Genomic DNA, 23,117 nt, shown 5'->3' on the forward strand with positions numbered 1-23,117 from the left:
GGGGCTTACACCTAGGTGTGGTCACAATCAATAGGGGTAAAGTTCTTTCCCTCAGGGGGTACTTCTTCTAGGACAGAAGGATGACCCACTCAAGAATGGAATCCCATGGTTGTGTTTCTCCTCTCCTTGTCCAACAAACATATAAGCATTCATAATATTAATCATTTTGTATGGACACAGTAAGGGATTCATTAAGCTTATAGAATCGCTCTCCTAGGCCATCTCGATCTCAGACTACAGTGCTCAGGCCAGATTAGTTTTTCCTACCCCTAGAAGGGTCCTAGTCTCATTGTTACTTTTGGATCATGACAGCATTTGTCCATGATCAAGTTCTTAACTTATATTTAAGAATCATGGCACTTTGGTTTGGTCCATTTCGATGCGAGGATAGCTCACAGTTTGCCCTGGGTCCATTCAGTCCCTCATTGGGCCCCTGGTTTTGGGGTGCTAGGAACTAAGGGCAACTGAGGCTTAAGTCAAGAAAGCAGATGCCTGGGAGTGAATTATATTCAAAGCTCCTTGGGGTTTAAATTAAACCCCAAGTTACAAAAGTTATATAATATATATATATTTTTTTGCTTTTTGGGTCACACCCAGCTATGCACAGGGGTTCCTCCTGGCTCTGCGCTCAGGAATTACCCCTGGTGTTGCTCAGGGGACCATATGGGATGCTGGGAATCGAACCCGGGTTGGCCGCATGCAAGGCAAACGCCCTACCCGCTGTGCTATTGCTTCAGCCCCCAAAAGCATAATATTAACTGTCTTCCTGTATCTATACAAAAAGGACATTGCTTTAAAGTAAACTATTCAAAAGACATAAGGAGAAGAGAAAGGCAACATTTCACTCATATAAATCATACATACATACATACATATAAATCATATAAATCATACATATAAATCATACATACATACATACATATAAATCATAGATCTCTGAGGAATCTGACCTTACAAGTTAACAGAGTCTGATTAGGGGGAAAAGCTATTAACTGACTGGGGAAGAGAGCATAGGGAAGAGTTTACAGAAAAACACAATGGAATGGAAGTGCCTCAGGAGCACTGTGATAAACCTGAGTTCCTTGTGGCAAGGGAAACAGGACATACCAATCTCATCCTAAAATGTTTAGAGTTACATTCCAATAAACAGAGGAATGGAGGTGCTTCAGGAGCACTATGATGGATATCACCCTACAAAACTGAGCTCCCTGTGGCAGAGGAGAATGGGCATACCATTGTTATCCTACAAGGGAGCAGGTGAGAGGGCGAAGTCCCAGGTCCCTGTGGCTCCCAGTGTCCCCAGGGTGGTGCTGGGGACAGGAGAACAGTCCTGGGGATTCCTGGTCTCAGAGAGTTTCATTTCTCTCTCTGCAACCCGTTAGCGCCTTCCGCCTGAGGCATCCCCAGTCCTCACTCCCATTGGGCAGAGCTTTCTAGAGCAGCCAATCAGCGAAACTGATGGGGATCTCCACAGACTCCGAACCTCTGACTATGAGGGAGCCGCGACCCTTCCTGCTGCTGCTCTCGGGGGCCCTGACCCTGACCCAGACCTGGGCGGGTGAGTTCGGGGTCGGGAGGGGAGTTCGTTGAGGAGGGGGAAGGGTGGGGACTGACAAGCATCGATGAGCAGGACCCCCGAGAAGGAGTTTCTCTGATTTCCGGTCATGTTTGTCGCGCCCAAATGTTCCTCCTTGTTCCCCAAACCTTCAACTACTCAAGCCCCCCTAAATCTCGCCCTTCTCGGTCCCTCCCCCACTTTCCCGTCTTCCGAGCCCCCTCCCTTTCCCTCACTCTGGACCCGGGGCGCGCGGGGCGGCGGGTCGGGCAGGGTCTCACCCCTTCCCCTCCCCCAGGCCCCCACTCTCTGCGGTATTTCTACACCGCCGTGTCCCGGCCCGGTCGCGGGGAGCCCCGCTTCATCATCGTCGGCTACGTGGACGACACGGAGTTCGTGCGCTTCGACAGCGACTCGGCGAGTCCGAGGGCCGAGCCGCGGGCGCCGTGGGCGGAGCACGAGGGACCCGAGTACTGGGAGCGGGAGACGCGGATCGCCAAGGAACATGCACAGAGTTTCTGATTCAGCCTGAGCAACCTGCGCGGCTACTACAACCAGAGCGACGCGGGTGAGCGCGGCCGGGCAGGGACGAGCCAACACAGGGACTGGCCGGGTCTCCCCGAGGCGGGTCTGAGCGTCCCCGAGACTGAAGGACGCCCCCGCCCCCCCTCGCCGCCCCCCCCCCCCCCCCCCCCCGCGGGACCCGGCCTGGATTCGGTTTCGGTGCAGGATTAATCTGTGCGGGGCGGGTCAGACTCTCACACCCTCCAGAGCTTGTCCGGCTGCGACGTGGGGTCCGACGGGCACTTCCTGCGCGGGTACAGTCAATACTCCTACGATGGCGCCGACTACATCGCCCTGAACGAGGACCTGCGCTCCTGGACGGCAGCGGAGGGCACGCAGGCTTGGCGAACCCAGCGCAAGTTCGAGGAGGGGGGTGATGCTGAGTACAAGAGGTACTACCTGGAGAACACCTGCGTGCCTTCGCTCCTCAGATACCTGGAGAACGGGAAGGACACGCTGCTGCGCGCAGGTACCGGGTCCCCAGAGAGTGAGGAATCCTGGCCGCCTGGTGAGGGGCGAGGAGGTCGACTTCCCACAGGGGGTAAGATAGGGTTCATTGTCAGAACCCCCTCCCTTCTTCAGTCAGGAGAGGGATGGACCCGCCTGGTTTCCATGTTCTGTACCATAGAGGCCCACCCTCCCGTCAGGCCCACCCTGTGTGCTCAGAAACAAGAGGGACCCCAGTGTCCCTGTGGGAGGGATGACCTTCTCTGAAATAACAAATGTGGGTTCCCTGGGACCTGGCAGCCATCTGTGAACTCTCTCAGATCTTAGCTCTGACCCCTGCTTCTCTCAGTCACTCACCCTCCACCCAGAGCAAGACCAGAGTCAGCGTGTCCTGAGAGACCTGAGCTTCCAACACAAAAACCTGGTCTAGAACTTCCCAAGAATAGGATTTTATCCAGTTTCTCCAGCCAAGTTTGTGTCTGGATTTTTACCTCCTATTCCAAACCAATTATCCTGTACAACCTCATTATGGAAGTGACCCAAACAGTAAATTTTCTCATTTTTTCTCCTCAGAAGCCCCCAGAAGATACATAACCCACCACCCCTTCTCTGACCATGAGGTCACCCTGAGGTGCTGGGCCCTGGGCTTCTACCCTGCCGAGATCACCCTGACCTGGCAGCGTGATGGGGAGGACCTGACCCAGGACACAGAGCTGGTGGAAACCAGGCCTTCAGGAGATGGAACCTTCCAGAAGTGGGCAGCTGTGGTGGTTCCTTCTGGAGAGGAGCAGAGATACACGTGCCATGTGCAACACCAGGGCCTGCCAGAGCCTGTCACCCTGAGATGGGGTAAGGAGCGGGACGAGGCACAGAGGCTGTTCTCAGGGGAATCAGGGTTGGCCCCTCTGGGGAACTGCTGAGGGTCAGGCTGAGGCTGGGGGTCAGACCCTCTCCTTCCTTCCTTCCTAGCACCACCTTCTCAGTTCACCATCCTCACTGTGGGCATCATTGTTGGCCTGGCTCTCTTCGAGGCTGTGGTCATTGGAGCTATAGTGGCATTTGTGATCAACAGGAAGAAGCGCTTAGGTAAGATGGGGAAAATGGGTGGTGGAAATCTGTTCAAGTCTTGAATCTTGTCCCACTTTAGGGTCCCCCCGTATTAGTTCTTCTGCCTCATTAGCAAGAGCACCACCCGCCACTGTGCTGCTGCTCACACTCCCCCTGTGTGTGCCGCTCTCAGGTTTGCTCATGAAAGACACTTTCACCTCCATAAACTGGGGATCATCCTGGTTCTCAGGATCCCAGGTCACAGGGACTGTCCCTGCTGAGCACAGACCACCAGGAGGAGGCTGGTCAGTCAGGAGCGTCTCCTTCCTGCATGTTTCCTGGCCCTGCCCTCAGTCTTCAGATTTCTGATGCTTCCCTGGGGTCCGGGCATAGAGAGCTGCTCTGTGGCCTCAGGACCCAGTGCTCTCCCCGACCTTCCCTGGGATGTTTTCTTCCCGCAGGTGAGAAAGGAGGAAAGTACACTCAGGCTGCAAGTAAGTATGGGCAGTGTTGGGGCCCTGAAATTCTGGGGACAGAGATTGGAGCCCCTGGGGAACACCCACACCCATGGTTCCTCCTCTAGTCCCACCCCTGCGACCCTGACCCTGTTCTGTTTGTTCTTCCCCAGACAGTGACAGTTCCCAGGGCTCTGATGAGTCTCTCAGGAACCCTAGAGGGGAGACTCTGGAGGCTGGAGTGGGCGGGATTGGGCAGAGGGAACAGGACTGGATTTGGGGGTTCATTGAGAGGGATGCTGGACGCTTGCTCAGGATGTCACCACTTCTCTGAGTCACCTGCGTCTCTTCATTCTTTTCTCTCACAGTGTGAGACAGCTGCCCCTCTGGGTTTCCTCACATCCCAATGTTATGACTCAAGAACTGATTCTTGAACTGGAGCAATAGCACAGCGTGTAGGGCGTTTGCCTTGCACGCGGCTGACCCAGGTTCGATTCCCAGCATCCCATATGGTCCCCTGAGTACTGCTAGGTGTAGTTCCTGAGTGCAGAGCCAGGAGTGACCCCTGTGCATCGCCATGTGTAACCCCTCAAAAACAAAAAAAAAAAGAACTGCTGACTATCTTTCTGCCACAGGATCTGAGCATGTCTGTGTCCTGTCACATACTGTGAGGGGGGCAACTAGCCACCCCTGCCACCAGGCTTTCCCCAAACTGACCTGCGCTTTCTTCTCTGATGCTCTTGGCTGTGTCAGCAGAGAGAGGACTCAGCTGTCTCCATCTGTGTTAGCTTCCTGTTTTCCTGTTTTCCTGAATAATGTTTCGCCCTTACTCAAATCAGCACCTGATTTGCATTTTTCTAATTCCTGTTTTGTGGGATTGAGGGGTTAATAAAGGAAATCCCTGAAATTTGAGATGGCACAAATGGAAATCCTGAGATCTTCCTTCCATGTGTTTTCTGTTTTGATTTGAATCTGTCCCAGATGTGACAGGAGAGGCTGTGAGGGGATGGGGGGGGGAACAGACCTGTGCCCAGTCAGCCTCTGTCTCAGTCACTGTGGGCTTTGATGCAGTCATACAGCTGTCTGGGTCATTTCTCCTGCTCCTTGTCCTGGTCCCTCAGTAGCACCTCGTCCCACAGGCCCTTGCTCACAGGAACTCAGGTCACACCCAGCCTCATCCTGTTCCAGGACCGTGGGCAGCAAGAGCTTCTGTGCTGGTCAGTCTAGGCTCAGGCCTGAGTCTGCTCCTCAGCCCCATCTAGGTGTTTGTTTGTTGCTTCTGTGCAAGAGGCTACCTGTTCTCTTGTCCACACATTCATAGCTCATTCTCTCAATGTGTGTCCCCATCTCTGAGCCTCAGGAGGCATTTGCCTTTACTGTCTCCTCAAGGCCCAGCATGACCACTGCACACAGGAGTCTCTGGTATCGAGATATGAGTGTTCATGTGATCATAGAAAATGTGATCCCCATCTCAAGGGTGACAAGCTCTGGCAGCCCCTGGTGCTGCACATGGCATATGCATCTCTGCTCCTCTCCAGAAGGTACCACCACAGCTGCCCACTTCTGGAAGGTTCCATCCCCTGAAGGCCTGGTCTCCACCAGCTCTGTGTCCTGCGTCAGGTTCTCCCCATCACGCTGCCAGGTCAGGGTGATCTCGGCAGGGTAGAAGCCCAGGGCCCAGCACCTCAGGGTGACCTCATGGTCAAAGAATGTGCAGTGGGTTATGTGTCTTCTGGGGGCTTCTGAGGAGGAAAAATGGGACAATTCACACTTTGGGTCACTTCCACAATGAGGTTGAACAGGATAATTGGTTTGGAATAGGAGGTAAAAATCCAGACACAAACTTGGCTGGAGAAACTGGATAAAATCCTATTCTTGGGAAGTTCTAGACCAGGTTTTTGGGTTGGAAGCTCAGGTCTCTCAGGACACACTGACTCTGGTCTTGCCCTGGGTGGAGGGTGAGTGACTGAGAGAAGCAGGAGTCAGAGCTAAGATCTGAGAGAGTTCACAGATGGCTGTCAGGTCCCAGGGAACCCACATTCCTTATTTCAGAGAAGGGCGTCCCTCCCCACCACCCTCTGCACAGAGTTCCTTCACGGTCCTGTGGACACAGTGTGGGTCTGAGGGGAGGCTGGGTCTCTGTGGTACAGAACATGGAAGCCAGGCATGTCCGTCCTCCCTCTCTTGACAGAAGAAGGGAAGCTGTTCCCACACTGAACCCCATTATGTCACCCCCTGTGGGGAGTGGCCCCGCCCGGGGAGGTCCTCACCATTCGGGGACCCGGTACCTGCGTGTAGCAGCGTGTCCTTCCCATTTTCCAGGTGTCTGAGGAGCCAAGGCAGGCAGGTGTCCTCCAGGTAGTTCCTGTTGTACTCAGCCTGACCCCCCCTGCTTCCACTTGCGCTGGGTTCGCCAAGCCTGCGTGCCCGCCGCCGCCGCCCAGGAGCGCAGGTCCTCGTTCAGGGCGATGTAGTTGGCGCCATGGTAGGCGGTTTGATGGAACCCGCGCAGGAGGAGCCCGTCGGACCCCACTTCCCAGCCGGACATCAGCTGCAGGGTGTGAGAGTCTGACCCGCACAGAATAACCCCGAACCGAAAACGAAACAGGGGCCCGGTTCCCGCGGCTCCTCTGGGTCTAGGGTCCGGGTCGGGTCCCTCAGCCTCGGGGACGCTTGGACCCGCCTCGGGGCGACCCGGCCCGTCCCTGTGTTGGCTCCTCCCTGTCCGACCGCGCTCACCCGCCTCGCTCTGGTTGTAGTAGCCCCGCGCAGGTTGCTCAGGCTCATTCTGATACTCTGTACGTTCTCCTTGGAGATCCGCGTCTCCCGCTCACAGTACTCGGGTCCCTCCTGCTCCACCCACGGCACCCGCGGCTCGGCCCTCGGACTCGCGGAGTCGCTGTCGAAGGGCACGAACTGCGTGTCGTCCACGTAGCCGACGGAGATGAAGCGGGGCTCCCGGCCGGGCCAGACGCGGCGGTGTGGAAATACCGCAGGGAGTGGGGGTCTGGGGGAGGGGAAGGGGTGAGACCCTGCCCTCCCCACCGCCCGGAGCGCCCCGGGTCCAGGGTGAGGAAAAGGGAGGGAGCTCGGGAAAGGCGGGAGGGACCGAGAAGTGCCAAGACTTAGGGGTGCGGGAAGAATTGAAGGTTGGAGGAACAAGCAGGAACATTGGTGTTGATGGAGGCGGGTAACCCAGCAGGTAACCGAAGAAACTCCTTCTCAGGGGTCCTGCACATCAATGCCTTGCAGTTCCCACCCTTACCCCGCAACGAACTCCCCTCCCAGCCCCTCACTCACTCGCCCAGGTCTGGGTCAGGGTCAGGGCCCCAGGAGCAGCAGCAGGACTGGTCATGGCTCCCACATACTGAAGGTATCAGGGTTCTGAGTTCTCTATATTCCAATCAGTGTATAACCGGGAGCCGAGTGGACGCTAATTGGCTGCTCTGGACAGCTCTGCCCAATGGGAGTGAGGACTGGCGTCAGGAGTATCCAGGCGGAAGGCGCTGACACAGGTTACAGAAAGAGAAGTGAAACTCTGGGGATACCAGAATCTCCAGCCTGATCTCTTGCCCTTAACACCACCCTGGAGACACTGGGAGCCACACCTGGGCTCATACCTGGGTTTCCAATAAGCTCTGAGGCGGCGGTCACCTTGCTGCCGGTGGGGGAGAAAGGCAGAACCGGAGCAAAACCCTTTCCCTCCTGGGGAGGCATGGCGCCGTAGTTTAATGCATGATCCATTCATTTTTCTGCCTCAAGCTGTCCGGCTCTGGATTAAGTCCTTTTGCCTCCAGAGCCATGGCCGTGCCAGAGAGCCGCTTGTGGGGGGGAACTTGTGACCTCGATAGGACATGAAGAACGAGCCGGTACTGTCTCCTTTCCCATGAGACTGCAGTTGCACCGTCACTGCCAGCTCATACCTGGTTTTCCAATAAGCTCTGAGGTGGCCACCTTGCTGCTGGGGTGCGGGGGGGAGGCAGAATGGAGCAACACACTTTCCCTCCCTGGGAGGCATGGTGCCATAGTTTAACACATGGTCCATTCACTTTTCTGCTGCAAGCTGTTGGGCTCTGGATTAAGTTCTTTAGCCTCTGGAACCATGGCCGTGTATGTGGTCCAGATGCATTTCTGCCAAAAGTCGCGAAGTTTTGAGATTTGTTTCTGAGTCTCTGGGATCATGGCCATTAAGCATCTTGATCGGGAGCCAGAGAGGTCATTTGTAGGTGACTTGGGGTCTCGTTGGGATGGGGAGGAAAGGGCCGGTTCCACCCCCATTTGGTGAGGCCCTAAGTGTCTTGTCACTGCATGGCCAAACCTGACTGTCCTGTGGCCTCTGGAGGATGACAGTCACCAGGCCGCCAAGGGGAACAGGCCAAGGCACGAAACCTATTCCCACGTGGAGTGGCCCAGCGCCAGTAACCTACTGCAGGAACAGGACTCATTTCTGCCAAAAGCTTTTGGGTTCCGGGATTCGTTTCTGAGTCTTTGGGATCATGGCTGTTAAGCAGCTCGATCAGGAACCAGAGAGGCCATGCCTCCAATTATATAGATGAGCCAGAGGTGGTTTGCGGGTGTGTCTCCCACATACCTAACTTTTGGCCGTTTACTTTCTTGGTAAGCTTTGCCCCAAGTTTTTTGGGTCTGGCCAAAGGCACAGCAGCAATTTTGGGGTATCTGTAGGCCTGACGGTACCATCAGTCTGCTGATGCACTCGCCTAACAGGTACAGATTGACCTGCTGGCGGTACCATACCCCGGGAGCCACACCTGGGACCTCGGACTTCGCCCTCTCATCTGCTCGCTCCCCGCATCTTTGTCACACTGTCTCCCCATGTCCAGGGGTGAGACTCACTCAGAATTTTCCATGGTTTTCATTTCGGTATCTCACTACAATCTTACAAGTTCGTGAGATGCCCAGAGAGGCTTCTGTACATTCAGGTTATGCCTATCAGTGTTTGCCGTGTGAGGAATCTGAGTTAAAGCCTTTTATTGTTGGTGGTGACAAACTTTTTTTTTTGGCTTTTGGTCATACCAGTCAGTGCTCAGGAAACTTCTGGCTCTGTGCTCAGGGATTACTTCTGGCGGGTTCATGGGACTATATGTGGTGCCCCGGATCAAACCTTTGTTGGCCACATGCAAAGCAAGTGCCTTGCCTTCTGTAATGTCTCTCCTGCAGAGTTAAAGCCTGAAAATGACTTCAACTGGAATAGTATATGCAACAAATTAATGCTAACAGGAAGTCTTTTGGGGGGCTCACTGCTCCTGGTAGTGCTCAGGGGAACATATGGAATGCAGACAATAGAATCTATTTCTGGCAAGGTGCAAGACAAGCTCCTTACCTATTATTCTATCTCACCAGCCCCTAGAAAGTCTTTTTCAGAAAAACCATATTAGATTTTTGCCGTGGACCAGTCCCAGCTGAGCAGGCCTGAACCAGGGATGCCATGAGGACTAAGAAAGAGGCAGAAATGGGAGAGAAAAGCATGCGGTGAGGGGCTCACAGCCTGTGGATTGAGCCCTGACTGTTCTCCGTGAATCATATTTATTACTTAGAATCCATAATCATCAGAACAACATTTTTCGGGCAAATACCTAATAACTTTAATCTATCCAAGGTAAATATTTACACATCCAAGGACCTTGGTTCATGGGGTAAAACATCTTTGTAATGGGCTTTCTCAGGGGGGGATTCTTTCAGGAGAGGAAGCAGAGATAGAGAAGATACAGGAAACCCCCCAACACCCCCTCACCCCTGCCTGTGCAATATTCCACCTCTAGCACCAGCATTCTGAGTTGAAAAGTTCCATAAAGGACCTATCTTGTCCATCTCCTTTATTTATTTATCTAGTCACCCACAGTAATTTTTGGTTTGGTTTTTGTTTTTTTTAAGTATAGCAATGGCCCAGTTCTTTGAGTAATCTTGAGAAGAACACCAAGCTGCTAAATCTTAATGTGGACCAGTCAGGGCTGAGCTCTGGGCCCTCCTCAGAATGAGGTTGGTAGATTTCCGGAACACCCCAGGCATCCTCCCCTGTCCAGGGGCCAACAGCTCCCAACTACACCCCAAATTTTCATGCATAGAAATGGCCAACTCCACAACCGAACTGTCAAACCACCAGATAGTTCATGAAGCTGCCAAGCCACCAGATGGTTCCAGCTTCTGGAGCGACACCGCATTCCATAGTGGTTTGAGTCACCTGACCCCAGCCCAGTAGGAAAACAGCAGATTTGATAAAATATTCTGTAGAATATTGCAAACAACAATGCCCAAAGGGACAGGGAGAGAGAGAGTGAGAGAGAGAGAGAGTGTGTGTGTGTGTGTGTGTGTGTGTGAGAGAGAGAGAGAGAGAGAGAGAGAGAGAGAGAAAGCACCTGGCATAGAGGCATGCAGGGGTCTAGGGGGTCGGGGGTGATGGGAGGGAACCTGGGGACTGGTGCTGGAAATGTACACTGGCAGAGAGATGGGTGTTGGAATACTGTACGACTGAAATCCAATTGTTAACAGCTTTGTAATGGTCTATCTCACAGTGATTCAATAAAAAAGTTTTTAAAAAATGTGTAGAAGCCCATCAAGATCAGTGAGCAAAAATAGTAACATAGAAGGCTCAGAGGCACAAAACTGTCCAGCAAACCCTCAGACAGTGGTTTAGTAACATCATTGTGTGAAAGAACAGTGATCACAGGTTGACTTCTATTGGTTTGTGCCCTGATACTTTCTTAGTGTAATAAGCAATATGTAGCAACGTAGCACTGTCCTCCATTGTTCATCGATTTGCTCTAGTGGGCACCAGTAACGTCTCCATCGTGAGACTTGTTGTTTATGTTTTTGGCATATCGAATACTCCACGGGGAGCTTACCAGGCTCTGCCTTGCAACAGCAATATCAAGTAAGTTATTTTGTGCCCACTAGGGGTTCAGTCTTCTGAGTCGGGAGGAAATGCCTGTGTGTGCAACTAGAGTAATGAGCAGTGCAATCAAGTGTGCTGACACCACAGCTGACATGTGGAACCTCAGAGTCAGAGAGTATGTGTGACCTCAGAGAGCCGGTCCTACCTGTGTGCAATCTCAGAGAGCTAGAGCCACCATGTTAATCCCAGCAAGAACTGCCACTACAAAGGGAATTATTATTTTTTTTACATATTTTTATTTATTGAATCACTGTGGGAAAAGTTACAAAGCTTTCAGGTTTAAGTCTCGGTCATACAATGATCAAACACCTTTCCCTTCACCAATACTCATTTTTCACCACCAAGATCCCCAATATACCCCCTCCCACCCCTCCCAATGCCTGTGAGGCAGATGATTTCTACTTAACTCCTCTACATTGATTACATTCATTATTTTGACAAAAGATGCACCATTATTGTTTAGAATTTCCCCCCCAACAATCAGAATTGCTGAAAAGGCATTGTGAAATACTTTGTTTTCTATAGCTGGTTATGGGAATCATATAATGATTTTGGATTTCTGCAAAGAGCCAGATAATTATGGGATTGGTTTCTGTGTGTCTTGTGTTATGGCTATGCCATAGAGCCACTTGTTGGGGGGCAACTTGTGACCTCGGTAGGGCTTGAAGGACGAGCTGGTACCATCCCCCTTCCCATGAGACTGCAGTTGTCCCATCACCACCAGCTCATACCTGGCTTTCCAATAAGCTCTGAGGTGGTGGCCACCCTGCTGCTGGGGGAGGGGGGGGAAGGCGGAAGGGAGCAACACCCTTTCCCTCCCGGGGAGGCATGGCGCCGTAGTTTAACTCATGGTCCATTCACTTTTCTGCTGCAACCTGCAGCATTCTGGATTAAGTCCTTTTGCCTCTGGAGCTATGGCTGTGCTGAAGAGCCGCTTGTGGGGGGGCAACTCGTGACCTTGGTAGGGCGTGAAGGACGAACCGGTACTGCCCCCGATTCCCATGAGACTGCAGTTGCCCTGTCACTGCCGGCTCATACCTGGCTTTCCTATAAAATCTGAGGCAGCGGCCATCTTGTATGCGGTCCAGATGCATTTCTGCCAAAAGCCGCTGGGTTTAGAGATTTGTTTCTCAGTCTCCGCATCATGGCCATTAATCAGCTTGATCAGGAGCCAGAGAGGCCGTTTATAGGCAGTGGCTCGGGGTCTCGTTGGGATGGGGAGGAAAGGGCCAGTTCCACCCCCATCTGGTGAGGCCCTGTGTGTCTCGTCACTGCAGGCCCAAACCTGACTGTCCAGTGGTCTCTGGAGGATGGTGGTCACCAGGCCGCCAGGGAGAATAGGCCAAGGCACGAAACCTCTTCCCACCTGGAGTGGCCCAGCGTCAGTAACCTACTGCAGGAACAGGAAGCATTTCTGCCAAAAGCCTTTGGGTTCCGAGATTCGTTTCTGAGCCTCTGGGATCATGGCCATTAAGCAGTTTGATCAGGAATCAGAAAGAACATGCTTCCAATTATATAGCTGAGCCAGAGGCGGTTTGTGGGTGTGTCTCCCACATACCTAACTTTTGGCCACTTACTTTCTTGGTAAACTTTGCCCCAACTTTTTTGGGTCTGGCCAAAGGCACAGCAGCAATTTTGGGGTATCTGAAAGTCTGATGGTGCCATCAGTCTGCTGATGCACTCGCCTCACAGTTACAGATTGACCTGCAGGCGGCACCATACCCCCCATGCTACATTTTCCAACTATCTTCCTTCTCTGTCTCATCAGAAACTAGCAGGATTTTCATACTTTCTTCTGCCTTTAATCTTTTGTTTTGATATATACAGGAAAAATATGTATGAATGGTATTTTTAATAATTGTGTCATATAATTGTAAATAGTCAACTTGGATAACAATGAGAGATCTCATAAAAGGAAAAAACTGGCTGTTTCAAGAAATGAGGAGTGTGTATGAATATTTGGAACCTCAAGCTTTGTGGATGTATTAGGCTTTTAAAAGCATTTTTTACATACTTTGGAAAAAATCAGAAGTCAAGTAAGTGAGAGATGGACTAAAAACTGGCTGTCTCAGGAGAATAGCACGGTGGACAGTAGGATCCTGGCTCTCAAGGTGGGCCCTGGGATCCATCTGGGCACCAGTATGGGAGACATGAGACAGCAGGTGAAAGAGGACATGGATTGACAGTGGTGTATCTTGGAAGCTTTTGACTTACTTGTCACTGTCACTGTCACTGTCCTCCCGTTGTTGGTCGATTTGCTCGAGTGGGCCCAGTAACATCTCCATTGGAGACTTTGTTGTTACTGTGTTTGGCATATCGAATATGTCATGGGTAGCTTGCCAGGCTCTCTGCGAGATACTCTTGGTAGCTTACCAGGCTCTCCGAAAGGGGCGGAGGAATCGAACTCGAGTCGGCCATATTGGCTGCGTGCAAGGCAAACGCCCTACCGCTGTGCTATCACTCCAGTCCTTGACTTACTTAGTTTATTTATTAGGTCCCAGTACTGTCCCAAGCTGAGATGTGCCTTAGATGGGCAGGACTACAGTCCTACCACATCGTTGGGGAGAAAGAACATCCAGGTCCTGATGTGGAGAGTGGGGAGATGATGAAGCTGTTCTTTCCTGAGAGACAGTTTATTCTTGGTGAAATACAGGGATCAGACAGTTAGGAAAACGGGTAAGGCACTTGCCTTGCACACCACTTACCTATCCTATCCCTGATACTCCATATAGTCACCTGAGCCTCACCAGGAGTGATCCCTGAGCACAGCCAGGTGTAGCCAAAAAACCAAGAAAGTAAATAAAAAACGAAATAAACTCATCTCATGAATGTGGGGAATGGGGAGGTACCTTACTGGTTGGCACAGAGAAGAGGGAGTGAGACAGCCCCTACAGGTGAAAGAGTGACCTGACTGGGAAATGGCATGTGGGGAGCAGGTAGATAACACAGGAGTTAGAGGGAGCTTGAGGGACAGGACAAGGGGAGACGCTTACCTTGCATGTGGCCAACCTGGATTTGATCCCCATATGGTTTCCTGAGCATGCCAGGAGTGATCTGTGATTGTAGAGCCATACGCCCCCCTCCCACCAAAGCAACAAAGGAGTTAGAGGTCCATGCTTTGCACTTGGGACCAGGTTAAATCCCAGCAGCTCTTGGTCCCCTGAGCCCAGGATGTAGCCTTGGAAGTACCCAAGGTGATCCCAGTGGTCTGAGGCACCTCAGGGCCCCAGAAACACTGAGTTTAAGCATCACCGACCCACACTGCTCTTTAGTGAATGATTCAGGGGTTCCCCATATACCTGAACCTCAGGACTGCTTTGGGCTTGTTGTATACTCAGGCCTCTCCAAAGTCTCTGCATGGAACTACTTGGTTCTGAGATTCATTTCTGAGTCTCCAAATATGTTAAAACACAGAATTTCCTCCATGTCAGAGTATCTGAGATTTAAGAAACCATCAGCTCACTGGCATTTGTGACTCCGTATCTCTGTGCCTTCCACACGGTGTCACATCTGTGAGGTCTGGTCAGATCGCCTAGCTCTGGGGGTTCAGGATTTGATCTTTGTTGTTGTTTTTTAGTCATCATTCTTGCGGTGTCCTCATACATTCTCCAAGTTTTTTTTTTTTTGCTTTTTGGGTCACACCCGGCGATGCACAGGGGTTTCTCCTGGTTCTGCACTCAGGAATTACTCCTGGTGGTGCTCAGGGGACCATATGGGATGCTGGGAATAGAACCCTGGTCGGCCGTGTGCAAGGCAAACGCCCTACACGCTATGCTATCTCTCCAGCCTCTCCAAGATTTAAATATCACTGTTGGAGACAGTTATCCCAGCCCAGACACCCTACTTGAATCTAGACTTGTCTGTCCAGGTGCCCACCTCTCCTGCCTTTCTGACAGGTCTCAGTTGTCACCCTCCTGACTGGACCCTCTGGTGTCATTGCCTCAGTGAGCTTCTTCCAGAATCTTTCTCTAGTCCAGTGAAAGCACCCATACTTCTACTTGCACAGCCTGACATTTGAGGTTTCTCTCTGACTCCTGTCTCCTAACCTCGATTCCATATATTAGGAAATGCTGTAAAGTCCAACTTCAAATGCCTGCAGAATCCAGTCACTTCCATTATTTCACCTGTTCACACCCCAAAGCCCCCAAAGTCTCTACCCTGGAATCTGCACCAGTTTCCCAGTTCCCTGCTGCTCACTCTCCCCTCACCTGTCCATCTGCACAGCAGCCAGACTAATGACCCAGACACAATTGCACCAGCCTGAACTTTCATTCAAACCTGTCTGGAGCTGCCCCTCTAAGATAAAAGTCAAATCTTCCAGAGTCATGGGAGCCTCGTGACCTGTGGGCACCAGGACCTCACCTCAGTGACTGCTCCAGCCACACCACTGCCTCCTCTTCCCTGACAGACTCATGCCTGCCCTGGCATTTGAACTGAGATTTCCTGCCTGACACTGGACACCTATACAAATAGTCCCTCACATCCTTCCATATTTCCTCAAACGTCACCTTCCCGTGGAGCTATACTGAGTGGGCAAGGAAAACAGTCACTGTCCCAGTTCCCACACACTTATAAGTGGGTCTTGTTTACCCAGAGATTACCAATTTCAAACCAGAACACTTGCCTTGATTATTATATTTTCAGTGTAAGTCTGTCCCTTCCTACTAAATCTCCAAGGCTGGTAAGTTTCGCCTGATTTTCATTCTCTGTTCTTTGATCATCCCCATATCTGGCACAGTGGGTAGATAATCAGTGTAGACCATAGTAGAGACACTGACTTATTCATGCAACCTCAACCGACATGCTGTGCTGTGGCAGCTACAATGTCTACTCCAAGTCACATCAATGTCACCTCCATTTTCCTCACAAATGCTTCTCACCCTCACTTTACTTCCCTCCCACACTGGCATCCCACAGCACACAGCACTTTCTTTCTCCAAAGGAGAGCAACTTTGGCTCACAGATCACATTTTCTATGATCACATGAACACTCATATCTCGATACCAGAGACTCCTGTGTGCAGTGGTCCTGCTGGGCCTTGAGGAGACAGTGACAGGCAAATGCCTCCTGAGGCTCAGAGATGGGGACACACACTGAGAGAATGAGCAATGAATGTGTGGACAAGAGAACAGGCAGCCTCCTGCACAGAAGCAACAAAGAAACACCCAGATGGGGCTGAGGAGCAGCCCCAGGCCTGAGCCTAGACTGACCAGCACAGAAGCCCTCGCTGTCCATGGTCCTGGGACAGGATGAGGCTGTGTGTGATGTGATTGAGTCTCCGTGCGCAAGGGCCTGTGGGACGAGGTGCTACTGAGGGACCAGGACAAGGAGAAGGAGAAATGACCCAGACCGATGAGTGACCACATCAAAGCCCACAGTGACTGAGAGAGACAGACAGGGCACAGGTCTGTCCCCGCCCATCCCCTCACAGCCTCTCCTGTCACATCAGGGACAGACTCAAATCAAAACAGAAAACACATGAAAGATCTCAGGATTTTTATTTGTTCCTTCTCAAATTTCAGGGATTTCCTTTATTAACCCCTCAATCCTACAAAACAGGGATTAGAAAAATGCAAATCAGATGCTGATTTCAGTAAGGGAGAAACTTTTTCAGGAAAACAAGAAGCTAACACTGAGGGAGACAGGTGAGTCCTGTCTCTGCTGGCACAGCCAATAGCATCAGGGAAGAGAACACAGGTCAGTTTGGGGAATGCCCGTTGGGCAGGGGTGGCTAGCTGCCCCCGTCACAGTATGTGAGGACACAGTCATGTACAGATCCCATGGCAGAAAGAGAATCAGCTGTTCTTGAGTCACAACACTGAGATGTGAGGAAACCCAGAGGGGCATCTGTCTCACTCTGTGAGAGAAAAGAATAAAGAGACTCAGGTGAGTCGTAAATGTGGTGACATCCTGAGCAAGCGCTCAGCATTCCTCTCCAAGAACGCCCAAACCCAGTCCTGTCCCCTCTGTCCAATCCCGCCCACTCCAGCCTCCAGAGTCTCACCTCTAGGGTTCATGAGAGACTCCTCAGAGCCCTGGGAACTGTCACTGTCTGGGGAAGAACAAACAGGACAAGTCAGGGCCGCAGGGGTGGGACTAGAGGAGGAACCATGGGTGTGGGTGCTCCCCAGGGGCTCCAATCTCTGTCCCCAGAATTTCAGGGCCCCAACACTGCCCATACGTACTTGCAACCTGAGTGTACTTTCCTCCTTTCTCACCTGCGGGAAGAAAACATCCCAGGGAAGGTCGGGGAGAGCACTGGGTCCTGAGGCCACAGAGCAGTTCTCTAGGCCCGGACCCCAGGGAAGCATCAGAACTCTGAAGACTGAGGGCAGGGCCAGAAAACATGCAGGAAGGAGACGCTCCTGACTGACCAGCCTCCTCCTGGCGGTCTGTGCTCAGCAGGGACAGTCCCTGTGACCTGGGATCCTGAGAACCAGGATGATCCCCAGTTTATGGAGGTGAAAGTGTCTTTCATGAGCAAACCTGAGAGCGTCACACACAGGGGGAGTGTGCGCAGCAGCACAGGGGCGGGTGGTGCTCTTGCTAATGAGGCAGAAGAACTAATACGGGGGGACCCCCAAAGTGGGACAAGATTCAAGACTTGAACAGATTTCCACCACCCATTTTCCCCATCTTACCTAAACGCTTCTTCCTGTTGATCACAAATGCTATCACAGCTCCAATGACCACAACCCCGAGGAGAGCCAGGCCAACAATGATGCCCTCAATGAGGATGGTGAACTGAGAAGGGGGTGCTGGGAAGGAAGGAAGGAGAGGGTCTGACCCCCAGACTCACCTGACCCTCAGCAGTTCCCCAGAGGGGCCAACCCTGATTCTCCTGAGAATAGGCTCCTTGCCCCGTCCCGCTCCTTACCCCATCTCAGGGTGACAGGCTCTGGCAGCCCCTGGTGCTGCACACGGCACGTGTATCTCTGCTCCTCTCCAGAAGGAACCACCACAGCTGCCCACTTCTGGAAGGTTCCATCTCCTGAAGGCCTGGTTTCCACCAGCTCTGTGTCCTGGATCAGGTCCTCCCCATCATGCTGCCAGGTCAGGGTGATCTCGGCAGGGTAGAAGCCCAGGGCCCAGCACCTCAGGGTGACCTCATGGTCAGAGAAGGGGTGGTGGGTTATGTGTCTTCTGGGGGCTTCTGAGGAGAAAAAATGAGAAAATTCACACTTTGGGTCACTTCACAATGAGCTTGAACAAGATAATTGGTTTGGAATAGGAGGCAAAAATCCGCAGACAAGCTTGGCTGGAGAAACTGGATAAAATGCTATTCCTCAGAAAATTCTCCAACAGGGTTTGGGTTGGAAGCTCAGGTCTCTCAGGACACACTGACTCTGGTCCTGCCCTGGGTGGAGGGTGAGTGACTGAGAGAAGCAGGACTCAGAGTTAAGATCTGAGAAAGTTTATAGATGGCTGCCGGGTCCCTGGGAATCCACATTCGTTATTTCAGAGAAGGTCATCCCTCCCCCAGAGACACTGGGGTCCCTCTTGTTTCTGAGCACACAGGGTGGGCCTGACGGGAGGGTGGGCCTCTATGGTACAGAACATGGAAACCAGGCGGATTCATCCCTCTCCTGACTGAAGAAGGGGGCGTGTTCTGACAATGAACCCCAATATCTTACCCCCTGTGGGAAATCGACCTCCCCCACCCCCAGGCCAGGGTTCCTCACTCTCTGGGGACCCGGTACCTGCGCGCAGCAGCGTGTCCTTCCCGTTCTCCAGGTATCTGAGGAGCGAAGGCACGCAGGTGTTCTCCAGGTAGTACCTCTTGTACTCTGCCTCACCCGTTTGTTCATACTTGCTCCGTGTTCGCCAAGCCTGCGTGCCCGCCGCCGCCGTCCAGGAGCTCAGGTCCTCGTTCAGGGCGATGTAGTCGGCGCCGTCGTAGGCGGATTGGTAGTACCCGCGCAGGAGGCGCCCGTCGGACCCCACGTCGCAGCCGGACAAGCTCTGGAGGGTGTGAGAGTCTGACCCGTCCCGCACAGATTAATCCTGAACCGAAACCGAAACTAAGCCCGGTCCGCGGCGCCTCCAGGTCCGGGTCCGGGGCGGGTCCCTCAGCCTCGGGGACGCGCGGACCCGCGTCAGGCTGACCCGGCCCGTCCCTGCGTTGGCTCGTCCCTGCCGGCCGTGCTCACCCGCCTCGCTCTGGTTGTAGTAGAAGCGCAGGTTGCTCAGGCCCACTCGGTAATTCTTTGCGTTGTCCCTGGCGATCCATGTCTCCCGCTCCCAGTACTCGGGTCCCAACTGCTCCGCCCACGGCGCCCGCGGCTCCATCCTCGGACTCGCCGAGTCGCTGTCGAAGCCCACGAACTGCGTGTCGTCCACGTAGCCCACGGTGATGAAGCGGGGCTCCACGTGGCCGGGCCGAGACATGGAGGTGCGGAAATACCGCAGGGAGTGGGGGCCTGGGGGAGGGGAGGGGGTGAGACCCTGCCAGACCCGCCGCCGCGCGCGACCCAGGCCAGGGTCTGGGTTCGGGAGACGGGAAAGCGGGGGAGGGACCGAGAAGGGCGACACTTAGGGACGTGTGAGTAGCTGAAGTTTTGGGGAACAAGGAGGAACATTTGGGCGCGACAAACAGGACAGGAAATCGGAGAAACTCCTCGGGGGTCCTGCTCATCAATGCTTGGCAGTCCCCACCCTTCCCCCTCCTCAACGAACTCCCCTCCCGACCCCGAACTCACCCTCCCAGGTCTGGGTCAGGGTCAGGGCCCCCGAGAGCAGCAACAGGAAGGGTCGCGGCTCCCTCATAGTCAGAGGTTCAGAGTCTGTGGAGACCCCCATCAGTTTCGCTGATTGGCTGGTCTGCACAGGACACCCAATGGGAGTGATGACTGGGGACATGTCACGAGTATCCGGGCGGAAGGCTCTGATACAGGCTGTTGAGAAAAAGTTGAAACAGAGAATAGGCCTGATCAGGCCCCAAACACCACCCTGGGGACTCTGGGAGCCACAGGGACCTGGGACTTCGCCCTCTCACCTGCTCCCTGTAGGATAACAATGGTATGCCCATTCTTCTCTGCCACAGGGAGCTCAGGTTTTTAGGATGATACCCATCACAGTGCTCCTGAAGCACCTCCATTCCTCTGTGTTTATTGGAATATAGCTCTAAACATTTTAGGACGAGATTGGTATGTCCTGTTTCCTTTGCCACAAGGAACTCAGGTTTATCGCAGTGCTCCTGAGGAACTTCCATTCCATAGTGTTTTTCTGTAAACTCTTCCCTATGCTCTCCTCCCCAATCAGTTAATCAGCTTTTCCCCCTAATCAGACTCTGTTAACTTGTAAGGTCAGATTCCTCAGAGATCTATGATTTTATACGTATGAATGAAATATTGCCTTTCTTATCTCCTTATGTCTTTTGAATAGTTTACTTTAAAGCAATGTCCTTTTTGTATAGATACAGGAAGATAGTTAATATTATGCTTTTATAATTTGGGGTTTAATTGGTTCATGGGGAAAATCATATTTGTAATGGGCTTTCTCAAGGGGCGAGTCCTTCAGGAGAGGAAGCAGAGATAGAGCAAATACAGGTACACCCCTTCCCTACTGGGGCATTATTCCACCTCTAGCACCACCATTCTGGGTTGAAAGTTCCCATAAAGGACCTATCTTGTCCATATCCTTTATTTATCTAGTCCCCAACAGTTTTTTATCTTCAACATAGAAATGGTCAGTTCTTTGAGTAATCCTTTTTTATTCTTTTTCTTTTTAAAATTTTTATTATTTATTTATTAGTGAATCACTGTGAGGTACTGTTACATACTTACAAACGTTCGTGTTTGCATTTCAGTCATACAATGATCAGTTACCCACCCCTCCACCAGTGCCCATTCTCCACTACCAATAATCTCAGTATCCCTCCCACCCCTCACCTTCTTCCTCTCCCCACCCCAACTCTGTGGCAGGGCATTCCCTTTTGTTCTCTCTCTCCTTTTGGGTATTGTGGTTTGCAATAGAGGTCTGAGTGGTCATAATGTTCTATCTATAGTCTATTTTCGGCAGCTCCCAACCTGAAAGGGTCCTCACAGCACCCTTTACTTAGTGTTCCCTTCACTATCTGAGCTGCCTTTTCCTCCAGCATGTGAGTCTGGCTTCCAGGCCGTGGGGCAAACCTCCTGGTCTTTACCTCTACTATTCTTGGGTGTTAGTCTCCTATTCTGTTCCTTTACATTCCACAGATAAGTGCAATCTTTCTATGTCTGTCCCTCTCTTTCTGACTCATTTTGCTTAGCATGATACTTTCCATGTTGATCCACTTATATGCAAATTTCATGACTTCATCTTTTCTAACAGCTGCATAGTATTCTATTGTGTAAATATACCAGAGTTTCTTCAACCAGTTGTCTGTTCTTAGGTATTCGGGTTTTTCCCAGATTTTGGCTATTGTAAACAGTGCAGCCATGAACATACAAGTGCAGATGTCATTTCTACTATACTTTTTTTTTCTCTCTGGGGTATATTCCCAGAAGTGGTATTGCTCGGTCAAAAGGAAGATCACTTAATCACTTAACTTCCCGTTAATCATCGATTTGCTCTCTCTTCTCCATTGCCGTTCTGGAGGATGTGATAGATCCATCAGGACGTCGGAGGGCAGTCATCTTGGTCTTGTAGTTGGCAAAGGACAGGCGGCATTACGAATACTTTTCCCGGCTTCTGCCGCATCTACCAGCACTTCTGCTCTTCTGTCTTTCAGGTCTTCCTTGATCGCATCTCTGCACTGCTTTGCGAGCTTGGACGTTAGCTTGCGGTTGCCTGAGGCATGCGCCAAACCACGTTGGCGAATAAGCTCAAGAGTTTTCGAAGACAGGCGTTTTTTTGTGGCTATCTCTCTCTTTGGACAAACTGGCAGGTTACCGAATGTAGCCTGCCTACAGGGCAGAGTCTGGCAAACTCCCCTTGGCGTACCCAATATGCCAAATACCAGTAACAATGATGGGTCTCATTCTCCTAAAGAGTCTTGAATATAATCTCAGGGCTAGGATGAAGGAGACGTTACTGGGGCCTGCTCAAGGCAATCGACGAATAACAGGATGATTTGTGATTGTGGTTTGTGATCTCTCTCTTGGCATTCCTCGCATAATCATGGAGATGCTGAACCAGTCGATCATATTCCTTGTCAATGTTGTCAACAATGGCATCTTCCCATGTTTCCGCAATAGTGCCAAAGAGCTCCCAGTTGGTGGTCGTTCAGGGAGTTCTCTTTTTAAACTTTGCAGCCCTTTCTCTCTGAGAAAGGGCTGCAAAAGGAAGATCAATTTCTAATTTTTTGAGAAGCGACCATACTGTTTTCCAAAAGGGCTGAACCAGTCAGCATTCCCACCAGCAGTGAAGGAGAGTCCCCTTTTCCCCACATCTGCGCCAACACCGGTTGCTTTTGTTCTTTTGGATGTGGGCCAGCCTCTGTGGTGTCAGATGGTATCTCTTTGAGTAATCTTATAAAGAATGCCAAACTTCTAAATCTTCCTTGTAGACCAGTCAGGGCTGAGTACTCTGGGCCCTCCTCAGAATGGGCTTGAGCAGATTCCCCAAACACCCCAGCCACCCTCCCCTGCACTGAGTCCAACAGCTCCCACCCACACCCAAAACTTCAGGCATAGAAATGGCCCAGGTCCACAACTGAACCTCATCAAGCTACCAAGCCACCAAATGGTTCCATCTTCTGGAACGATAGCACATTTCAAAGTAGTTTGAGCTACTTGATCCCATCCAGTAGAAAAACAGCAGATTTGATAAAAAGTTGTATAGAATATTGCAAACCAATGCCTGAGAGAGAGAGCTAGAGAGAGAGAGAGAGAGACTAGAGAGAGCGAGCAAGAGAGAGAGAGAAAAGTAAAGTGTCTGCTATAGAGGCAGGAAGGGGATGAGGGGTAGGGAGTGATGGGAGGGAACCTGGGATCACTAGTGCTGAGAAGTGTACACTGGTGGAGGGATGGGTGTTGGAATACTGTATGACTGAAATTCATTCATGAACAGCTTTGTAATTGTCTGCCATACAGTGATTCAATAAAAACACTAAAAAATTATAATGTTGTTGGCAGCCCAACAAGCTCAGTGAGCAAAAATAGTAGCACAGAAGGCTCAGTAGCAGAGAACAGTCCAGTAAACCGTTAGACAGTGGCT

At 51.7% G+C, this 23,117-nt stretch overlaps 1 protein-coding gene and 2 pseudogenes across 1 annotated transcript; 1 reads left to right on the plus strand and 2 right to left on the minus strand.

The window, feature by feature from the left end:
• The first annotated feature begins 1,491 nt into the window (after positions 1 to 1,491).
• On the plus strand, positions 1,492 to 5,295 carry LOC130036042 (HLA class I histocompatibility antigen, B alpha chain-like; annotated as a pseudogene).
• Positions 5,296 to 5,508: 213 nt separating this feature from the next.
• On the minus strand, positions 5,509 to 7,423 carry LOC130036044 (patr class I histocompatibility antigen, B-2 alpha chain-like; annotated as a pseudogene).
• A 9,049-nt stretch (positions 7,424 to 16,472) lies between these two features.
• Positions 16,473 to 19,745, minus strand: LOC130035463 (class I histocompatibility antigen, Gogo-B*0101 alpha chain-like). The gene is made up of 8 exons (XM_056127188.1): positions 19,679 to 19,745; positions 19,130 to 19,399; positions 18,680 to 18,958; positions 17,857 to 18,132; positions 17,621 to 17,737; positions 17,165 to 17,197; positions 16,984 to 17,031; positions 16,473 to 16,836 (listed from the first exon to the last, which is right to left on the minus strand). Exons 1-8 carry the CDS (start codon positions 19,743 to 19,745, stop codon positions 16,832 to 16,834), a joined length of 1,095 nt encoding a protein of 364 aa, XP_055983163.1. The 3' UTR covers positions 16,473 to 16,831.
• Positions 19,746 to 23,117: the final 3,372 nt, after the last annotated feature.

The sequence above is a fragment of the Sorex fumeus genome, unplaced genomic scaffold (assembly GCF_029834395.1).
Source record: "Sorex fumeus unplaced genomic scaffold, SorFum_2.1 ptg000063l, whole genome shotgun sequence".
Taxonomy (NCBI): Eukaryota; Metazoa; Chordata; class Mammalia; order Eulipotyphla; family Soricidae; genus Sorex; species Sorex fumeus.